Here is a 20,701-nt window from a genome sequence, read left to right as displayed (position 1 = left end):
AGGTGTCACTGCACAGTAGAACAGTGCACCACCACTCCAGAGTCTGCTAAATCTTCCTGAAGGTCTTTTGCAGTCAAACAGGGGTTTTGATTTGCCTTTCTAGCAATGCTGCAAGCAGTTCTCTCGGAAAGTTTTCTTGATATTCTAGACCTGAACTTGACCTCCACCGTTCCTGTTAACTGCCATTTCTTAATTCATTATGAACTGAGGAAACGGCTACCTGAAAACGCCTTGCTATCTTCTTACAGCCTTCTCCTGCTTTGTGGGCATCATTTATTTTAATTTTCAGACTGCTAGGCAGCTGCTTAGAGGAGCCCAATGGCTGCTGATTGTTGGGACAAGGTTTGAAGAGTCAGGGTATTTATAACGCTTTGAAATTTGCATCACCTGGCCTTTCCTAACGATGACTGTAAACAACATCGCCCTAACAAGATAATTAAGGTCTGAGACCTTGATAAAAGTTACCTGAGAGCTCAAATCTCTTGGAGTGCCCAAACTTTTGCATGGTGCTCCTTTCTTTTTTTCACTCCAAAATTGTACAAAACAAAAATAATACATTAATCTTGCTTAAGATGTTGAAAAGAATGTTTCATCTTTAACTTTATGACTTTTGGAGATCAGTTCATCTTCTACTCACTTAACTATTCACAGTAACAAAAATTTTGACCATGGATCCCCAAACTTCTGCATGCCACTGTATCTAGCCGCAGTCATGATTAAAGGAAGTGCTTCTCGTGGTGTAAAGCGCAAGCGCCATATGTTATCTATACAACATAAGGTGGAAGTTCTGAAAAATACTCGATACTGGTGTATCTGTAAAAAGCATATGCGACTTGTATAACATTGGCTCTTCCATAGTTTATGACATAAAGAAACAAGAAAAGTTGCTCCAGTTCGTCGCTGGCAGCGAATCAAAAAAACAGATGTGTATAAAACATAGACACATAGAAAACCTACAGCACAATATAGGCCCTTCGGCCCATAAAACTCTACTGAACGTGTCCTTATAGAAATTACCTAGGGATACCCATAGCCCTCTGTTTTTATAAGCTCCATGTACCTATCCAGGAGTCTCTTAAAAGACCCGATCGTATTTGCCTCCACCACCACTGCCGGCAGCCCATTTCATGCATTCACCACTCTCTGTGCAAAAAAACCTTACCCCTGACATCTCCTCTGTACCTACTTCCAAACACCTTAAAACTGTGCCCTCTCGTGATAGTTATTTCAGCCCTAGGAAAAAGCCTCTGACTATCCACACAATCAGTGCGTCTCATCATCTTGTACACCTATCAGGTCACCTCTCATCCTCCGTTGCTCCAAGGAGAAAAGGTCGAGTTCACTCAACCTGTTCCCTTAAGGCATGCTCCCCAATCCAGACATCATCCTTGTAAATCTCCTCTGCACCTTTTCTATGGTTTCCACATCCTTCCTGTAGTGAGGCGACCAGAACTGAACACAATACTCCAAGTGGGGTCTGACCAGGGTCCTATATAGCTCTAACGTTACCTCTTGGCTCCTAAGTTCAATCCCACGATTGATGAAGGCCAATACACTGTATGCCTTCTTAACCACAGAGTCAACCTGCGTAGCAGCTTTGAGTGTCCTATGCACTCGGACCCCAAGGTCCCTCTGATCCTCCACACTGCCAAGAGTCTTACCATTAATACTATATTCTGCCGTCAGATCTGACCTACTAAAATGAACCACCTCACATTTATCTGGGTTGAATTCCATCTGCCATTTCTCAGTCCTGACGAAGGGTCTTGGCCCAAAACATTGATTGTACCTCTTCCTAGAGATGCTGCCTGGCCTGCTGATTTCACCAACAACTTTTATGTGTATTGCCATTTCTCAGCCCAGTTTTGCATCCTATCGATGTCCAGCTGTAACCTCTAACAGCCCTCCACATTATCCACAACACCCCCAACCTTTGTGTCATCAGCAAATCTACTAACCCATCCCTCCACTTCCTCATCCAGGTCATTTATAAAAATCACAAAGAGTAAGGGTCCCAGAACAGATCCCTGAGGCATACCACTGGTCACCGGCCTCCATGCAGAGTATGATCCATCTACAACCATTCTTTGCCTTCTGTGGGCAAGCCAATTCTCGATCCACAAAGCAATGTCCCCTTGGATCCCATGCCTCCTTACTTTCTTAATAAGCCTTGTATGGGGTACTTTATCAAATGCCTTGCTGAAATCCATATACACTACATCTATGGCTCTACCTTCATCAATGTGTTTAGTCACATCCTCAAAAAATTCAGTCAGGCTCACAAGGCACAACCTGCCTTTGACAAAGCCATACTGACTCTGCATAATCATATTATGCCTCTCCAAATCATCATAAATCCTGTCTCTCAGGATCTTTACCAACCACTGAAGTAAGACCCACTGGTCTATAATTTCCTGGGCTATCTCTACTCACTTTCTTGAATAAGGGAACAACATCGGCAACCCGCTAATCCTCCAGAACCGCTCCCGTCCCAGTTGATGATGCAAAGATCGTTGCCAGAGGCTCAGCAATCTCCTCCCTTTTGCCTCCCACAGTAGCCTGGGGTACATCTCGTCCAGTCCAGGTGACTTAACCAACTTGATGCTTTCCAAAAGCTTCAGCACATTCTCTTTCTTAATATCTATATTCTCAAGCTTTTCAGTCTGCTGTAAGTAATCCCTACAATTGCCTAGATCCTTTTCTGTAGTGAATACTGAAGCAAAGTATTCATTAAGTACCTCTGCTATCCCCTCCAGTTCCATACATACTTTTCCACTGTCACATTTGATTGGTCCTATTCTCTCATATCTTATAAGGAAAACAATGAAAGATGGAAGACGTTCACAATGAGATAAAGTTCTCATAAAGTAGTTTAAACACCTTGTCAGCGAAGGTGTAGCACTATTAGGAGGGATGGTGAAGGAACAAGCAAAATTATTTCATGAAGAATTAGGACTGGATTATGAGTGTGATTACAGTGAAGGGTGGCATAAAATTTTATGCAGTGTGTGGTGAAACACAGTCAGCAGACAAGGAACAAGGAAGCCATTGCTGAGTTCGTTGGCAAGTTCTCTAAGTTAGTTTCTAATGAAAATTTAAGTCCCGAGCAGGCCTGCAAGGCAGACGAAACCGCCTTGGATTGTTGTTGTTCTTCAAGACAAACACTGACCAAAGGATGCAGAATCACCAACAGGTTATGAAGCATCAAATAACTGTGTTGCTATGTTGGTCTGTTCTAACACTGTAGTAACCCACAGGTGGCAAAAGTATACGTCCCTGCGACTCTCTGGGTGTCGAGAGTCGGGTGAGGTTTGATTGCTGTGGGCGCCAAGCTGATTTGGAGAGGTCGAGAAAGGCTTCTCCAAGAGTGAAATCTAAGCCTGCAGTGATTCGCCACGGCCGGTCCTAATGTGAGGTTCGGGCAATTTAAACGCCGGCCCAGATAGTCTGGGGACTCCTTGCTCTGCGATGCTAAGGTTGTAAGACTGTCCCGGCTGTTGTGCTTCGTGTCTGCAAACTTTGCAGTGATTTACTCCACTTATAATGAGCTGCATACTGAGGCTTGGGGCCTACTCTGAGGTGCTCTGGGATTTGGATCAGAATGCTGTGTTGCTCGCCCCTGTTATTTGCATGATTTGTTTTGCTTTGTTGTTTTTTTCCTCTTTTCTCTGTGGGCACTGTGGGTTGGTCTTTCTTTAAACTGGGTTCTTTCAGGTTCCTTGCTTTGCGATTGCCTGTAAGCAAACAAATCTCAAGGTTGTATAATTTATACACTCTTTGATAATAAATGGACTTTGAATATTTCAAAGGTATAAAGCAGTTTCCAGTAACTTACCGTGCCAACAAAAAAAAGACAGATTACAACTGACATTCCATTGGAATGGTTTAAATGTTACTGTGTTCCAGAAGCGAGAACTCACTGTGACTCTTTTGGTCTGGACAAAAATTGTGAAATGATGCTGATTTTGGTTAACTGCTCTGCACATTCAAAAGCAGAACTCTTGGTAAACAATAATGTTTACAGTTCACCTAACTGTACATCATTAATTCAATCCCTGGATGAGCCTCACCACCTGTGATTGGGCAAAATCACTAATCATGACAGATTTGTGGTGGCAAACCTGTAGTAAACTATCTCCAGTTATCAGTATTGTCCTCTGCCAACTACAAATGGTAGTTAACCCTTTAGTTGCCTAGTGATGTTTGACACTTATAGTGGTGTTTCTTTTCCTACTCTCATACTTTTGAATATTTCCAGTTATCTATTCCTGGGCTCCTCCTGCGACTGCCCTTCAACATCAGCAAAAAAGTAACATGCTAATTGCATTTGTACCCTGGTAGCAGTCTGATATATGCCACCATCATCTCTGTTTCCCAACTACAATTGTCACTCTGCTTAACTAACAGTTAGGAAAAAAGAACTATTCTCTTTATTTCTCCTAAGTATTGGAAAGACCAAAGCTATGACCTTAGCTGGTCACAATTTCTGTTCCATAGCCACTGATTCCATTTTTCTCCTTGGCCAGTGTGTGACAATTAACCTGATTGTTTGTAATCTTTGGTATCATGGTTAACCTGAAATAGTTTTTGAATCGTGTCACCAAGACTGCCTGTTTTTGTCTCTAATGTTAGCTGCTTCAGTGTCTGCCTTGCTTTCTCAGATACTGACATGCATCTAACCCTTTGTTATATTTGGACATGGTATTCCGAAGTGTTACTGGGGAGACTCTTTCTTTCACCCTCCTTTACGTGTTATTGGAGAGACACCCTCAGTTACATTAATCACTCTTATCATCATCATCATCATCATCCTAACACTGACTAGGTTGAGCTGACACATCACGTGTGAGTTCAGTGGACTGCATAGCTTATAGTTGAACATTGCTTTTATTTTAAAGTTAGCATTATTCTCATCCTTGGCATGGAAGTCACCCTTTCCCGGTAATCTTCTCAAGCCCTGCAGCCTACTTTGTTTTTAGCAATTTGGGCATCCTCAAATCACTGAAATGTTGACTATTGCTTCTGCTTAGTCTTATTTTGTCAGTGTTGTTAAGGATGGTTTGCATTTTTGATGCCACAAGATTTAATGAGAAGCTAATGGCCACTAAATATACAGCTTTTCACTTTCTTTAATTACATTCAGCTCATGATTATTGCTGTAATTTCTTGGCACAAATGGCTTCTTTAGAATTGCTGGAGCATTTTGAAGCTGCCTTGAAGGCAACACAAAATGGATTGAATCATAGCAACCTCTATGACAACACAATGGATGGAAGATGCCAAGGGCGCATTGATCCATGGTGTATTGCTTGCAGAAACTTTAGTACAAGGCATTCCTGTGTGTCCTCCTTATATCAAAAAATAACATGGTAAATTGTAAGCATGTGCCAATCAAAGAGCGATGACATTTAGTAAAAATTTGTAAATTTATAAGTAATGGAAATACTAAATTTGAAAACATTTTTTTACTTAATTAACATTTGAATATTTCTGAATTTTTGGGGTAATTGGAAACTTTGTACATCCCTGACAACAAGAAAAGCTAGAGTGTGATTTTGCTAGATGTCATACATTTAATTTATTAGCTTGCAGGTAGAGCTAGTTAAGGTCTGTCCAATTGGGCACAGTTTATAATGCAGAGTCACGTTGTCACTCTAGGTTATGCCATTTTTGATCCATAGCCTGCTTCCAAACATATTAACATCAAGGATAAAGACTTCAGTAGGGAATGTGAGTAGATCAGAAGTTTTCAGTTGCCTTTACTAAACACAAGTTGTGGGAAAATCAGGACTAGACCATGGGATTAGATCAACACAGAAGGCAAAATATGAAGTTGAAATAATGTAAAGAAAACTCATAACATGTACTCATTAAGAAACAAGAATGGCTAATCAGTGCAGAAATCATGATTATGAAAAATCATTAAACTGAAATGTTTTCTCTATGGTTTCACCAATGTGTTTCTCCTGTAGAATCATCTGAAGGACATCTTGACGGCGGTGATATCTAGGAGGCGGTCATACCGTTTACGTGATGGTCATTTTAAGTATGCATTTGGAAGCAGCATTAATCCTCAACCATATTTAAAAAACAGCATTATTGCATATAACAACATTATTGACTGGTAAGTAAGATATAAAATTTATATCAACATATTACGTATTTTTGAAAAAAAAGTTGGTGAAAAATGACCTATAATCCTCAGGCTCGCCCAGCTCACGTTCATCTAGGGGAATCAGCCTCCGGCCCTGCCAAACTGAGTAATCACATTTGTATGGATGCTGTGTAATGTACCGCCAGTTACAAATCCACAACGCAAAATATCAGATAGTACACCATATGCAATTAAATGATAGACTTTATGAATCTTAATCTGAATATAGGGTTAGTAATGAAAAGAAACAAAACATAAAAAGGGCCCAGGTCAAAAATCAAACTTCCCGTTGGAGCTCACTCAGTAGTCATTCTTCCACCATCGAGCTCCTCTGAACATCGCCGACTTTCGGACCCTCAAGTCCCAATCCACTCTGTCCGGTGGACTACCAGCTCTCTCCACGTCCGTCCTCCCTCTTCATCTCTCCTTGACAAAAGACTGCGAAAAAAACCCAGCTCCCAGACACACAAGAAAGCACGACATTTCTCCCATTGGATAGCCACTGAATTCCAAAGTCCCGTTATCTCTAGTCATCATCCAAACATTGCTGCTACGGAAACCATTACCTTAACAATGGAACATTACATAGAAGCCATTACATTAGCCTTAGCAGTGAAACCTTGCAGAGTGTTACAGACCTAAATATGTATTTGCAAGATAAATCCATATCATTTGAAAATTGAATAAACTATGACAAAATATAATATTTTGTCACTGCTCTTATCTGCAATTATTTTAATCTTTTCAAATGATAGTATTTTGTCTTCAGTTCATTTGCAATATAGAGTTGCAATAAATTGCTGCTGATGCCTCTAGACTGCTGTGTTGTAGCATTAGGAAAGATACTTGAAATTATTTAGTGCATGTCATTAAGTTGAACATTACAATTCATGGCATGTAATTAAATATCCAGGTTGTTGCCACTTTCATAAATTGAAAGTGAAGCAGCCAATCTCTGCAATTTCAACTCTTGTAAATAGCAGTGAAACATGTGATTAGATAATCTTTTATGTTCATCTGATAGGACCAAGAGGCTACAGTGTAACATGTAATTGCAACAATGAAAAATTAAATCACAACCAAAGTATTTGTTATGCACCTAACTTAAAGCTAAAGGAAGAAGAGAGAAGGAATATTTGTGAAATTACCATTCAATTTAATTGTTTATTCATAAATAAGACTCATTTTTGTAGCCTGAAAATAATTTGAGGTAAATGCTGGTGGTTTGCTCAATAAGCAATTTGATGGTGTTCTAATATGCTATTTAAATGTAGTGACTGGATCCTAGACCTAGAAGTTCAATTTTGTGGGAGCCCCCTCTCTATTCGGGTTAAAAAGTGTTAGCAGTGGGAGGGTGTTGTAGTTATAAAGTTAGCATTATTCCATGTTTTCTTGTTTTAATTAAAATTGTGCAGCAGAAACAAATCTATGATTAGAGAAAATGCAGAGTCCACCTCCCCCTTGTACCCCACCCATTATTTATTTATATACACACATTCTTTCTCTCTTTCTCTCTCCTTTTTCTCCCTCTGTCCCTCTCACTATACCCCTTGCCCATCCTCTGGGGTTTCCCCCCTCCCCCTTTTCTTTCTCCCTGGGCCTCCTGTCCCATGATCCTCTCATATCCCCTTTGCCAATCACCTGTCCAGCTCTTGGCTCTATCCCTCGCCCTCCTGTCTTCTCCTATCATTTTGGATCTCCCCCTCCCCCTCCCACTTCCAAATCTCTTACTAGCTCTTTTTTCAGTTAGTCCTGACGAAGGGTCTCGGCCCGAAACGTCGACTGTACCTCTTCCTAGAGATGCTGCCTGGCCTGCTGCGTTCACCAGCAACTTTGATGTGTGTTGCTTGAATTTCCAGCATCTGCAGAATTCCTCATGAGAGTTTTTGAGAACTAGTCTATATTAATGTGTCTCATAAGTCTCATAAACAAGTCAACAATATATTTAAGTACAATACCTGTTTAAAAAATCGTGAGGACTTCCGGTAGAGCTCATGGAGTGAAGTCGTGTTCCTGACTCGCTCCATTACTTCTGAGTTTTATCTTACGATCAGCTACATTTAAGCTAACTTTTAAGGCACCGACTTTTACAATACCTTGCAGCGGATTGCTATTATATATTTGGATGCTCTTAAGGTCCACTATGTCTAAGAACGGGAAAGACAGCAAACCTCCAGTTAGACCGAAAGTTACCGACCCCCCTCCGATTGAACCAGCGGTAACTATGCAAGCTATATCGGATCTGATTCGTGTGGAAATTTCAACTAAACTGCAGAAAATCATCGATGAAATTGATGAAATGAAAACATCTATCACGGAACATCAGACTGCTATATCTAACCTCGAAGTATCCACGCAACAGAATGAACTCAAGACGGGGAAAATTGAAGAAACAATTACTGCAATGAAGAAAAAACTTGACTTTCTGACCTTTAAAAATTCTGACTTAGAATGCAGAATGCGACGGCAGAATATAAGTATTCTTGGTCTTCGTAAAGCTGCTGAATCTGATGACCCTATGAAGTTTTTCTCTCAACTTTTAAACGATTCATTTCCTACCTTATTTCCTGATCAACCACCACTATTGGATCGGGCTCAGAGAGTCCCATTATATTTGCCTAAGTCAGATAAACCTCGGCATGTTATTTTACGATTTCATTATTTTCAAGACAAGGAGAAGCTGCTTCGCTTTGCTCGACCTAAAGGTTACATTGATTTCTCGGATCTCCGCTTTCGATTGGTGGAAGATTTTAGTAAACAGGTTCGTGATCAACGTGTCCGTTACAGATCTGTGATGTCGGAATTCTACAAGATAGATTTAAAACCAGTGTTGCTTTATCCCGCACGTTTGAGGATTCGATTGTCTGATGGGTCTTGCCGTTTTTTCGACTGTCCGTTGGAAACCCAGAGCTACCTGGATCAACACTTGCCTTCAACATCTTAATCGGACTATTAAATCATCTCTCTTTAATCAGAGGCAGTTAATCTGTTGGGTTTAATTTTTTTCTTTTGCTTTATATGAGGGCAGAAATGTTTTTTTTTCGGTTTAATTAATATGGTTGCCAAACTTTTTTTTAACTGCGTCATCCCTTTCTTCTTCCCTGGGGATTCTGGGTGGCCATTCCCACAGCATCATTTTACGCATATCCCTGGAGGCCTTAAACTTTGTGGTTTTCAAAAGTACTTTTTGTAGTTTTCTTGGCTAGTCTATGGTAATATTTCATTTTCTTGTTTAATTATATGGTCTGTTGTAGGTTAACGGTTTTCTTTATATGTACCTTTTTTTTGTATTATATCGTTTTCGTTTTAATGGGTGTACTTTTTTTTACTCCTTTACTGTTTTATAACTTTAGCTGATCTTTTTATGTATACACTTTTTTTAAGTGAGCGTCTATCGGAAGTCATGGGTGTAGATCTAGTGCTCGCTTCTTTCTGGCCAGTCTATCTTAGATTTAGCTTTGGGGTTACGGGGCAGCGGGGTGGGGGGGCTTCACTTTTTAGATTTTCTTTCTTCTTGGGTTACTTATATTACTGAAGTATTTGTCGTGTTCTCTTTCTCGTTATCTCTTGTCTATTCTGTTCCCTTTCTGGGTTCGTGGGTCGAACCTATTGTCAATCCTCCTTTATTTGAAGGTTGCCTTTAGGGATTATGGAGTCTACTATTAATTTTGTCTCTTGGAATACTAACGGTTTTAATCATCCAATAAAAAGGAAAAAAATCTTTAAAGTATTCCGGAGACTTAAAGCACATATTCTATTTTTACAAAAGACCCATGTGCGGAGGGGGGACAGATTACGTTTTTTTAAGTTCTGGAAGGAGTAACACTTCCATTCGAATTCTAACGCCAAAATTTGAGGAGTTTCTATTTTTGTAGATCCCTCAATCACTTTTGTGCAACACAATATTATCTCTGATCGGAATAGTAGATTTCTATTGGTTAGTGGTTTACTCTTTAATAAAAAGGTAGTTTTGGTTAATGTCTATGCGGCTAACCTGGACTGTCCGGAATTTTATAAATCATTATTTAATTTGTTCCCGAATTTGAATGAATTTTCACTAATCTGGGGCGGAGATCTTAATACTTGTTTATCCCCATTATTGGACCGTTTGGCTCCTTTACGGACTCTACCCAATAAATCTGCAACCTTGATTAATTCATTTCTCTCAGATTCCGGGTCGACGGACATTTGGCGTTTTTTGCATCCTCAGGAAAAAGATTTTTCTTTTTTTTCCACATGTTCGTCATTCCTATTCAAGAATTGATTATTTTTTTTATTGACTCTCGTCTTATTTCTTTAGTGATTAAATGTGAATATGACTCTATAACCATTTCGGATCATGCTCCACTTAAGCTTTCTATTAAAATATTGGCCAATACACAAAATAATAGACAATGGCGTTTTAATTCGCTGTTGCTTCAGGACTTGGGTTTTATTAACTTTATGAATGAACAGATTGATCTCTTTTTTACAATTAACTGTACAGAGGATATATCCATGAACACCCTTTGGGATACTTTTAAAGCTTATATTCGTGGCCAGATCATCTCGTACTCTGCTGCTTTGAGGAAAAGGTTGAAGGAGGAGGAGCTGGTTCTTGTGGATGAGGTTAAGGAAATTGATAAGAGATATGCTGCAGCTTCCTCTGAGAAGTTGTATAAGCAAAGAACTGAACTTCAAATGGAACACAGTTTATTACTTTCGTCCTCTATTGCAAATCAATTAATGAAAACAAGAAGTGAATTTTATATACATAGTGACAAAATTGGTAAACTGTTGCCTAATCAGTTGAAGACTAACTATACTAAATTTCAAATTAATCAGATTTATAATCAAAAAAATCAACTGACATTTGATCAAGCTGAGATTAATCAATCCTTTTTTGACTTTTATTCCTCCTTATATCAATCAGAGTCTCCACGAGATTCTAAACATGTGTATGACTTTTTAGATAACCTAGATTTCCCTAAGATTTCACACGATATATCTTCTATGTTAGACACTTCCTTTACCATCGAGGAGATTAAGAATGTCATTTTTTCTATGAACCCGGGGAAAGCTCCTGGTCCTGATAGGCTTACCGTGGAATTTTATAAATTTTTTGCATCCTCATTAATCCCTTGGCTATTCAGGGTTCTGGAGGCCTCATTAAAACTTGGTAAACTACCCGAATCCTTTTATAGAGCAGCGATCTCTTTAATATTAAAGAAGAATAAAGACCCTGCTCAATGTGCATCTTATAGACCAATATCTTTGTTAAATGTTGACTCTAAAATTTTTTCTAAATTATTATCAAACAAACTAGAAAAAACACTTCCTTATCTCGGAAGACCAAATGGGTTTTATTAAGAATCGTTACTTTTTTTATAATATTCGCACACTTTTAAACATTGTCTATACCCGTCACAAAATGATCCTGAATGCGTCATTTCCCTAGACGCTGAAAAAGCCTTTGACAGGGTCGAATGGCCTTACTTATTTAAGGTGCTTGAAATGTTTAACTTCAGCCCGAAATTTATATCCTGGATCAGATTATTGTATCATTCTCCTATGGCCTCAGTTCGTACTAACTCTTTAAATTCACCTTTTTTTCCTCTTTTTCGAGGTACCGGACAAGGTTGTCCTCTTAGTCTTTTATTATTTTATATTGCATTAGAACCTCTTGCAGTTGCTATTCGAGAATCTCCTAGTATTATTGGTATAACTCGTGGTTTAAAGTCTCATAAAGTATCACTTTATGCTGATGACTTACTTTTATATATTTCTAATCCTCAAAAATCTATTCCTGCAGCTTTAGATTTATTAGTCTTTTTTCAGGTTATAAGTTAAATCTCAGTAACAGTGAACTTTTCCCGATTAATAAGCAAGTTCCCTTATATCAGAACCTCCCGTTTAAATTGGTTAATCATCATTTTTCATATCTTGGGATTAAAATTACCTGTAAACATAAGGATTTATTTAAGACTAATTTCCTACCCTTAATTGATCACATTACACAACTTTCATTTAAATGGTCTCCACTTTATTTAACTTTGATTGGTCATATTAATGCTGTTAAGATGTTTATTCTGCCAAAATTTTTATATATATTTCAGTCATTACCGATTTTTGTTCCAAAATCCTTTTTTGACAAAGTTGACTCTAAAATTTCTTCATTTATTTGGCAAAATAAAAACCCCAGACTGGGTAGAATACATCTACAGAAAGCTAAGAGAGATGGAGGTTTGGCATTACGTAATTTTAGATTCTATTATTGGGCAATTAATATTCGACACATGAAATTTTGGTTACTTGACCAAGATACACTATCCGTTCCTAAATGGGTAGTATTGGAATTACAATCTGCTCAAGGTTATGCACTTGGCTCCATTTTAGGTTCTTCTCTTCCTTTCGATTTGAAACGCCTTAAACAGGTTTGTAACACGATAGTTAAACATGCCTTATGCATTTGGTTTCAATTCTGAAAATTTTTCGAACTTAATCAATTTGGGCTAGCGATTCCTATTTTAGGCAACATATTCTTTCCCCCCTCTCCTATGGACCGTGCCTTTCAAATTTGGAAGACCAATGGTATATCACAGTTTTTGGATTTATTTTTAGATGGCTCCCTTATGTCTTTTGAACAATTATCTAACAAATATAACTTACCAAGAATATATTTTTTTAGATATCTCCAAGTTAGAAATTTCCTAAGTACCATACTTTCTTCCTTTCCGGCGTTACCCCCTACATATATTTTAGATACTATAATTAACCTTAACCCATGTCAGAAAGGTGTAACGGCTATTATTTATAATCCTATCATGAAACTTAGGAAAGCTCCATTCGATAAGATTAGGTCAGATTGGGAAAAGGAATTGGGCTTCACTATTTTGGCGGATGACTGGGCGCATATTTTACAACTAGTCAATACTTCCTCTATCTGTTCCAAACATTCCCTAATTCAATTTAAAGTTGTTCATAGAGCACATATGTCTAAAGATAAATGAGCTCGTTTCTATTCTCATGTTAACCCTCTTTGTGACAGATGTCATGGGGAGATAGCTTCCTTAACTCATATGTTTTGGTCCTGTCCTACTTTGGAAACTTTTTGGAAAGACATTTTTAATATTATCTCAAAGGTATTGAATACAGATATTTCTTCCCATCCTATTACTGCTATCTTTGGATTACCTAAAATTTCCAGTAATCTTTCCCCTTCAGCCCGTAGAATGATTGCATTTCTTACTTTAATGGCGAAAAGATGTATCTTACAACATTGGAAGGAGATTAATGCCCCAACCACGTTTTTTTGGTTTTCTCAGGCGATACTTTGTTTAAATTTGGAAAAACTCAGAAGTAATCTTTATGACACTTCAGTTAAATTTGAACAGACCTGGGGACCTTTTATTCAACATTTTCATTTAATGTAACTTTTTTTTTTCTCTTTGCCCATATTTACATTCCCTTCTTGCTTTTTAATTGTTTTTAATGGAGGTCGGGTTTGAGGACGTGATTGTTTTAAGTTGTTTAAGTCTACTTGATACTTAGTTAGCCCATTGCTTTGCTTTGCTTTTTAGATTAGTTGCACGGTGGTTTTTTTGGGGGGGGTTTTTTTGGGTTTTTTCTTCTCTTTATTGATATATCTGGAAAATTAGTATACTATTATATTACCTTGTTATTTTATAACTAAGCTGCACTGTTTGTACTACTTTTTTTGGTGTATTAATATCTCTTGTAAATTTATATCGCAATAGTACATTAGTTTCTACATGGTTTACCCTTTGTGTACTAATTCAATAAAAAGATTTAAAAAGAAAGAAAAAAAAATTGTGATCTTTCAACAAGTCACTTTGGGAACTCTTATTGTTGTGTATGGCTTTGGCAAATAACTTTGATGTAAATAATATCTTTCATGATCAAAGGGAACTCAGTAAAGAGCAGAGTGGAGCAGATAAAATGACCAGGGCCCATTTTCCTTCGACAAAAATATCCACTTGACTTGGCATGTACAAGTTATTTTTATTATTTGAGAATGTTTTAGAATGCTCCACTCTGAGAAGTGTCAAGCATAAATCCTGCTCAGCAGTTTTAACATACCATGTTATTTGTAGCCAAAGTAATTTCACTTTGCAAAGTAACAACAGTAAAGCTATCTCATTTGTGATTCCACTGAAAGCTAGTGTTAAAAAGCTTGTAATCTCAAATAGTGTTGATGGCCAAGCTATAGTTATTAGGGTTTTGATGATTAGTTCAAGAAATTAGTGGACTACTTATATTTCTGATCACCAGTCCTAAACTTCAAAGATCTAGTCCTTAGCAGTTTGCAAATCTCCTGGTTCATCCCTGGCTTCTGGTTGGGGAAGTTTCTGAATACTTTTATGGGGATACACTCATCCATGCATGTCCTTATGAAGTCAGTGATAACTATGGCATATTAATTTAGGTTCATTGATAAATCCTTTAACATGTTGCGGTCCACCGACTAGAATTTGCTTCTCTACTTTTGATGTCCAGCTCTTCATGGTGATCTTCTCCAGTGTCATGTTCTTCAATCTCTGTCTGTTCACAGGCAGAAGAAGAAAGCTAGACAGTCAGGTGGGAAATGGAGCAGTAGAAGTGGTGGAGTGTGTTGAGCCCTCTAGAAATGCAGGTGATGTGTTGATAGTTAGGTAGGATGCTGGTTGTCCAGGATGCTGTCCAAGTTGCATTTCATCTTGGACAGTGTCTCCCATCAACTACATGATGTACTGGTTGGGCACAGGAGTACATTCAGCCAGAGACTCATTCCACTGAGATGCAACACAGAGCATCATAGGAAGTCATTCCTGCCTGTGGCCATCAAACTTTACAACTCCTCCCTTGGAGGGTCAGACACCCTGAGCCAATAGGCTGGTCCTGGACTTATTTCCTGGCATAATTTACATATTACTATCTAACTATTTATGGTTTTATTACTATTTATTATTTATGGTGCAACTGTAATGAAAACCAATTTCCCCCGGGATCAATAAAGTATGACTATGACTACTATGAGACTTTTTCAAGCTAACTTGATTAAAGTCTCCTGCCACAATGTGAGTCAGCAGGGTACACTGATCCATTTTTGTTGATCACAACACATCATTTCTCAAGTGCTAGCTTGATATCTGCCTGTGGTGGGATGTAAACTGCAGTCAGGATAATGGTGCAGAGCACCCATGGAAGGGTTATCATAAAGCAGACACCTGCGGGATATAAGTTTCACTTGTAAAGTCAGCATTTATTCTCATTCCCTTGCCCCAGTGTTTTTTTTAATCAACATAAGTAGTTCCTCTGAAGGTTTTTCCACAATGCTGACCATGAAAATGTAGTAATTTATTTCCAAGTCAGGATGGTGGAAAGAAGCTTGCAGTTTGTTGAAAACTGCCTTTATCTCTTTTGGTAGTAGGGTTTTTCGGTGCAAGATGCCGTGGAGAGTTACTGCACTACATTTCAGAGATGATAGGCATTGTAGTTGCTCTGTTAGCAGTATAGAAAGTTAACTTTTAAGGTGGTGGGTGGGTGCCAACCAAGCAGGCTGCCTTGTCATGGATGTAATCAAACCTCTTGAATGCGGTTGGAGTTGAACTCATTCAGGCTAGTGCTGAATATTCCATCACATTTGTAATATGTTTTCAAGATGATTAAAAACTCTGTCTAAATCACCACAGATTACTCATTCTCTGACATACCATATTTGTTTGTGTATGCCAAAACTATTTTGACAATGCTTCTCAGTTCCATGTTCCCAGTTCTTTGCAAGTCTAAATCCTGGAATTCCCTAACCCAACAAAGGTTTGATAGCAGCCTTACTAGAAAGATGCAGTGTTTCAAAGTTCAAAGTAAATTTATTATCACAATCACCATATATGTCACATGTCACCATATATTACTTTGAGATTCATTTTCTTGCAGGCCTTCACAGTAGAACAAAGAAATACAATACAGTGAATGAAAAACTACACACAAAGACTGGCAAGCAATCAGTCTCTATGTGTGGTAGTCAAGAGGACAGTATGCAACAACACCACCACTTTGGGTAATTAGGGATGAACAAAGAGTGCAGACGTTGCCAACGGTACTCAAAAAAAAAAAAAATAAGATTGAATGTCAGCAGTTCCCAGACAGATGTAGATGTGAGGAAGTGAATAGACTAGGAGGGGTAAGTCTACCTGGAGTGAGATGATGTGCTGGAGTAGCTTTGAGGAAACAAGATTCAGCATATTTTTGTGTTACATCATGATACATTTTAGTTTGCTACTGTGCACAGCTTTTCTGTTATGAATGCGTCTTAAGAACCTTTAAGCATTGAATTCACATACCTGTTGGTTACTCGCTCCTTAGCTACACTTTATTTCACTGGCAAGTCTTTTCTCATTATTGAAGAGCATGTTTGTGCTGTCTTTCCAGCAGAATTTAAAGTAAATACATAGATTTCATTCTTTCAATTTATGTTTTGCTGCCACCTTCAAAATTAATCAGACTTAGCTTGCAGTAGGCTTTAAAACATCGAGATTGTAATTGACTTATGAGTTATTTGATTTAATTGTTCAGAACATGTGAGTAATATGGATTCACTGGAAAGAGTGAAAGACCACTGACAGGTATTCCTTGGCTTTTGGTGTGGTACTTAAACCTTCACCTCTACTCTGCTTCCACCTTCTGCTTCTTTTCTTCCTCTTCTCAGAACATCAGGAACTTAAACTAGTGATCGATGTAATCTGGTTTCCAGATCTTCAGTGGATTATACCTACGCTTTGCTTACTCTTGCTGCTATGACACTCCACTATAGTAGAATGATTGAAGCAGTACTTTTGAAAAGGTTGAGCAAATTGGGTTTATTTAATGTATAGTTTAAAAGTGCAAGAGATAATCTCATTGAAACATTAGATTTTGAATGAGATTGAAAGGTTAGCTGCTGGGATGTTGTTTCCTTTAGCTGATGAATCTGGAAGCAGATGGCGTAGATTCGGGATAAGAGGTCTTACATTTAGCATTGAGAATAGGAAGAATTGGGAACCTCTGCTCTGAGGGAATTCATCAATGGGATGAGGCAAGAAGATGTTGAAACTTTTGAGTGATAGAGCGGACATGCTAGGACTTGCTTCTGCTTTTCTTTTTATTTTCAAAACCCTACTTTGAATGTACATGTTCTCCAGTCTTTTGTTCATTTTTAATATGCAGCAATTGTTTGGCACTGATTTTGTCACACCAACAGTGTGCTACGATGTGATTCTGCATTAAAGAGGACTTAAAACTGTATGTAGACTGCTGCTGTGGTCAACATAACTAATCAAGTGGCATAACTGAGTTTGGCCATGTGAAGTAATAGTTCCAATAATTTTACTGAGTAACCTACAGACTTATGATATATTTGTTGATATATCTAAGCCAGTTTAAAGGCAAAATCAAGTTAACTGTTACACTTTTGTATTGTTGTATGCGTGGTTTCTCACAGTAGGATGTTTACTCTGATGTCTTTTTTATGAACGTTTTGTGCACTGTGGTAGTGTTTGCAATCATGTTTGTTCTTTTTATTCTGTAATTTAACATTTTAATCTAATTTAAAGTGATGATTGTTTAATTAATGCTTATTTGAATTTTCTGCAGTATATTTTGAAACTCATTAAGAAGCAATCCTAAAATTAGCAATGGATGTTTTAATCTTCCAGCTTTTTATTTTGGTTCATAATCTGCTTGTTAATTTGTGAAGATGAGCTTGCATTCTAGAGAAGAATGGAAATGTTTTTGTCCAGAGGAATATGGATTTTCTTTATTTTCTTCCTTCTGACCTAGCCCCCCTCCTGGTATGCCGCAAATTGCTGGACAGAACTCAGGTCCTCACATCTCATCAGATGATGTGGAGCAGCAGGCAGCCCTTCTTTTGGCCTGTTCTGGTGAAGATATGCTAGCTACTCTTCCACCTGTGAACATGTATGACCTTCTTGAAGCCCTCCAGGTAAATTGTATTGTGTAAGCATTGCCCTAGTTTTGTGGAATTAGTTTTATTATTAAATATGTGAGTAAATAGCCTACCATGAGAAAACTGCAGAGTGATAAAGATTTAAGTAAATTTGCTAATTCCTTCACATCTAATTTCTTGGCTGTGTTTGACCATAATGTAGAACTTTTATGTCTATTTGAACCCAAATTTAATCATTATCACTCATAGAGTCATAGAAGAATACAGCACAGAATGAGGTCCTTCAGCTCAACAATTCCATGCTAACCACTTTGTCCACCTTGGTAGTCCCAATTTCCTACATTCAACCCATATGCCTTTAAGCCCAACATTCTCATGTATCTCCCTGAGTGCTTCTTAAATGATACTATTGTACCTGCCTGAACCAAAACCTTGGATATTGAGGCACCATTTCAAGAGATTACAATTTTCAGAAGGGATATCTATTTCCTGTGTTTCATATTTCACAAAATGTTATTATATTTGTGTTTACTTTCATGGCAAAGGTAAGTATTGCAGCAGTTCAGATTGTTACATACTGATTGTGTCATGCAGGTGTTAGTATTGAAACTGCATGGAAAAGTACATGCACAGTTCTTAAAGTCAACCATTATTTTGTTGCTACCTTTTCCACCACCTTGAACATTCACTCCGCTCACCAGCAGTGTATAGTTGCTGTAGTGTGTACAATCTACAAAATATACTGAAGTTATACACGCAGATTATTCTTAACAGCACCTCCTTCTATTAGTTCCTTCGTATCTCTCCCACATACAGATTGGAATTCCATTATGCATTTCCTCATACTTTGTGATTGTTCGCAATTTATGGCTTGGAGCTAGCCATGCCCAGACTACACCCTATATAAACCAACTTCCTGTTGGTTGTGCTTATATTTCCACAACTCTCCTGATGTTACCTTGCATCGTGCACAAACAAGAATTATGTGTGCCCACATTGGCCTAGGAATTATCCAAGTCTCTTCAGTAAAATGGAGAAAGCTTTACTGAACATTTTATTTTGCTTCTGTAATGTTAAGAATTGGACCAGTACAACAATCCTAATTCCCCCTTTTCATCCTAATTGCATCTTAATAATTTTTCTTTAGCCTTCTTAACTTGAGAAAATAAATGTCAGCCTGGTTATTCATCTTATTGAGAAAGTAGGCTAGGCCTCTTCCCATTATCAAAGTTGCATCCCTTTTGGCAAGCCGTATACCATCCCTGACTGTCTTTTCCCACTTATAGACTTGACAACCCAATCTCTCAATCTTTTTCCATCCATCCTCTGCCATCGCTCTCACATCTAGCCCGCGAATGTCATTGCAGAATGGTGTGAAATACAAATATGCATTCAACATTGATTTCTTGTTTCACTTGTTATATTCACAACTTAAATTGAACTAATTTCTTCGGATAAGGGGATCCTGAATTCAGTGTCTGGTCTAAACCCTATTATCTGTCCCCTCCTCTGTAGTGAATATAGGGGTCTCACACATGAAATTAGAAAATGCTGAAAGTAACCAGCAGCTCAGGGAGCCTTTGTGGACAGAGACATAGAGTTAACTTTTCAAGTGGGTGATCAGTCGCAGTGAAGGATGGTGAGAACAAAAGAGACCACAAGGAAGTGAATGACACAAATGGTGCTGAGTGGGAAGAGATAATCAAGTTTTGTTAATGGTAACTGTTCTCTCTGCCGAAGATTTGAGTAAAAGATTTACAGACGAGGTGGTAAATGCGGGTTCTTTTTTAACATTTAAGAATAAATTGGACAGATACATGGATGGGAGGTGTATGGAGGGATATGGTCCGTGTGCAGGTCAGTGGGACTAGGCAGAAAATGGTTCGGCACAGCCAAGAAGGGCCAAAAGGCCTGTTTTTGTGCTGTAGTTTCTATGGTTTCTATTGCAACTAATTTACAAAGATGGAGGAGGTAAAACTTGATTGAGTATAAATCAGTTATGTTAAATATCATTGGTAGATGATTAAACTTGTAATTGTGAAGTACAAGTACAGTAGTTTCTGGTTAATTGGGCCATTGGTTAATCAGAGCAGCTGCTGACTTAGGACAATGCTTAAAAGAACAAAAACTAATCAAGAAAATAGCTGGGATTCCCTCCGTTTATTTGGGACACTATGCTGCTTAATTGGGACAGGAGATCTGTGGCTATTAGGCACCACACCGTACTTAGGAGTGATCAGTTCTTAAGTAGTATCAATTACGTGTGTTTGTGTTCAAAAAGCAGTGATTTTTTTTGTCACTGATGGTTGGCAAGAAATAAGCAGTAAGACAACTCAGAACTGTTTTACTTGTTGCGGTTTCAATCATTCAGGCTTGGAGAAGTCAGAAACAGCCAGGAGTGAAAATGAAACAATTTCACTACTTCAACAAGTTAGTGTAACGCTCAGCTACATTGGCTCGTATTTACCTGGGGGAAACCCCGTCCGCCACCCACCTTGTCTCCGGGTTATGTCAGCTGCTGTACAAATGCCACCTGATTCGGCTTCAAACATCAATCATCAGCCAGCACACAATGTACGTTTTACCAATTGCACTTTATAGATATTACTAAGTCTATGAGATTA

General features: G+C 38.2%; 1 protein-coding gene across 7 annotated transcripts in view; it reads left to right on the top strand.

Moving 5' to 3' along the window:
• Positions 1-20,701, top strand: part of tada1 (transcriptional adaptor 1) — a 104,186-nt gene that overhangs the window by 46,772 nt on the left and 36,713 nt on the right. For all 7 annotated transcript variants that reach the window (XM_072274278.1, XM_072274275.1, XM_072274279.1 and 4 more), the window contains 2 exons: positions 5,973-6,124; positions 17,951-18,113. In XM_072274278.1, coding sequence (XP_072130379.1) covers positions 5,973-6,124; positions 17,951-18,113 — 315 coding nt within the window. The remainder of the gene's footprint in view (positions 1-5,972; positions 6,125-17,950; positions 18,114-20,701) is intronic.

Source organism: Mobula birostris, chromosome 12, assembly GCF_030028105.1.
Source record: "Mobula birostris isolate sMobBir1 chromosome 12, sMobBir1.hap1, whole genome shotgun sequence".
NCBI lineage: Eukaryota > Metazoa > Chordata > Chondrichthyes > Myliobatiformes > Myliobatidae > Mobula > Mobula birostris.
Note: the sequence above shows the minus strand (reverse complement) of the source record. Positions and strands in the feature narration are given on the sequence as shown.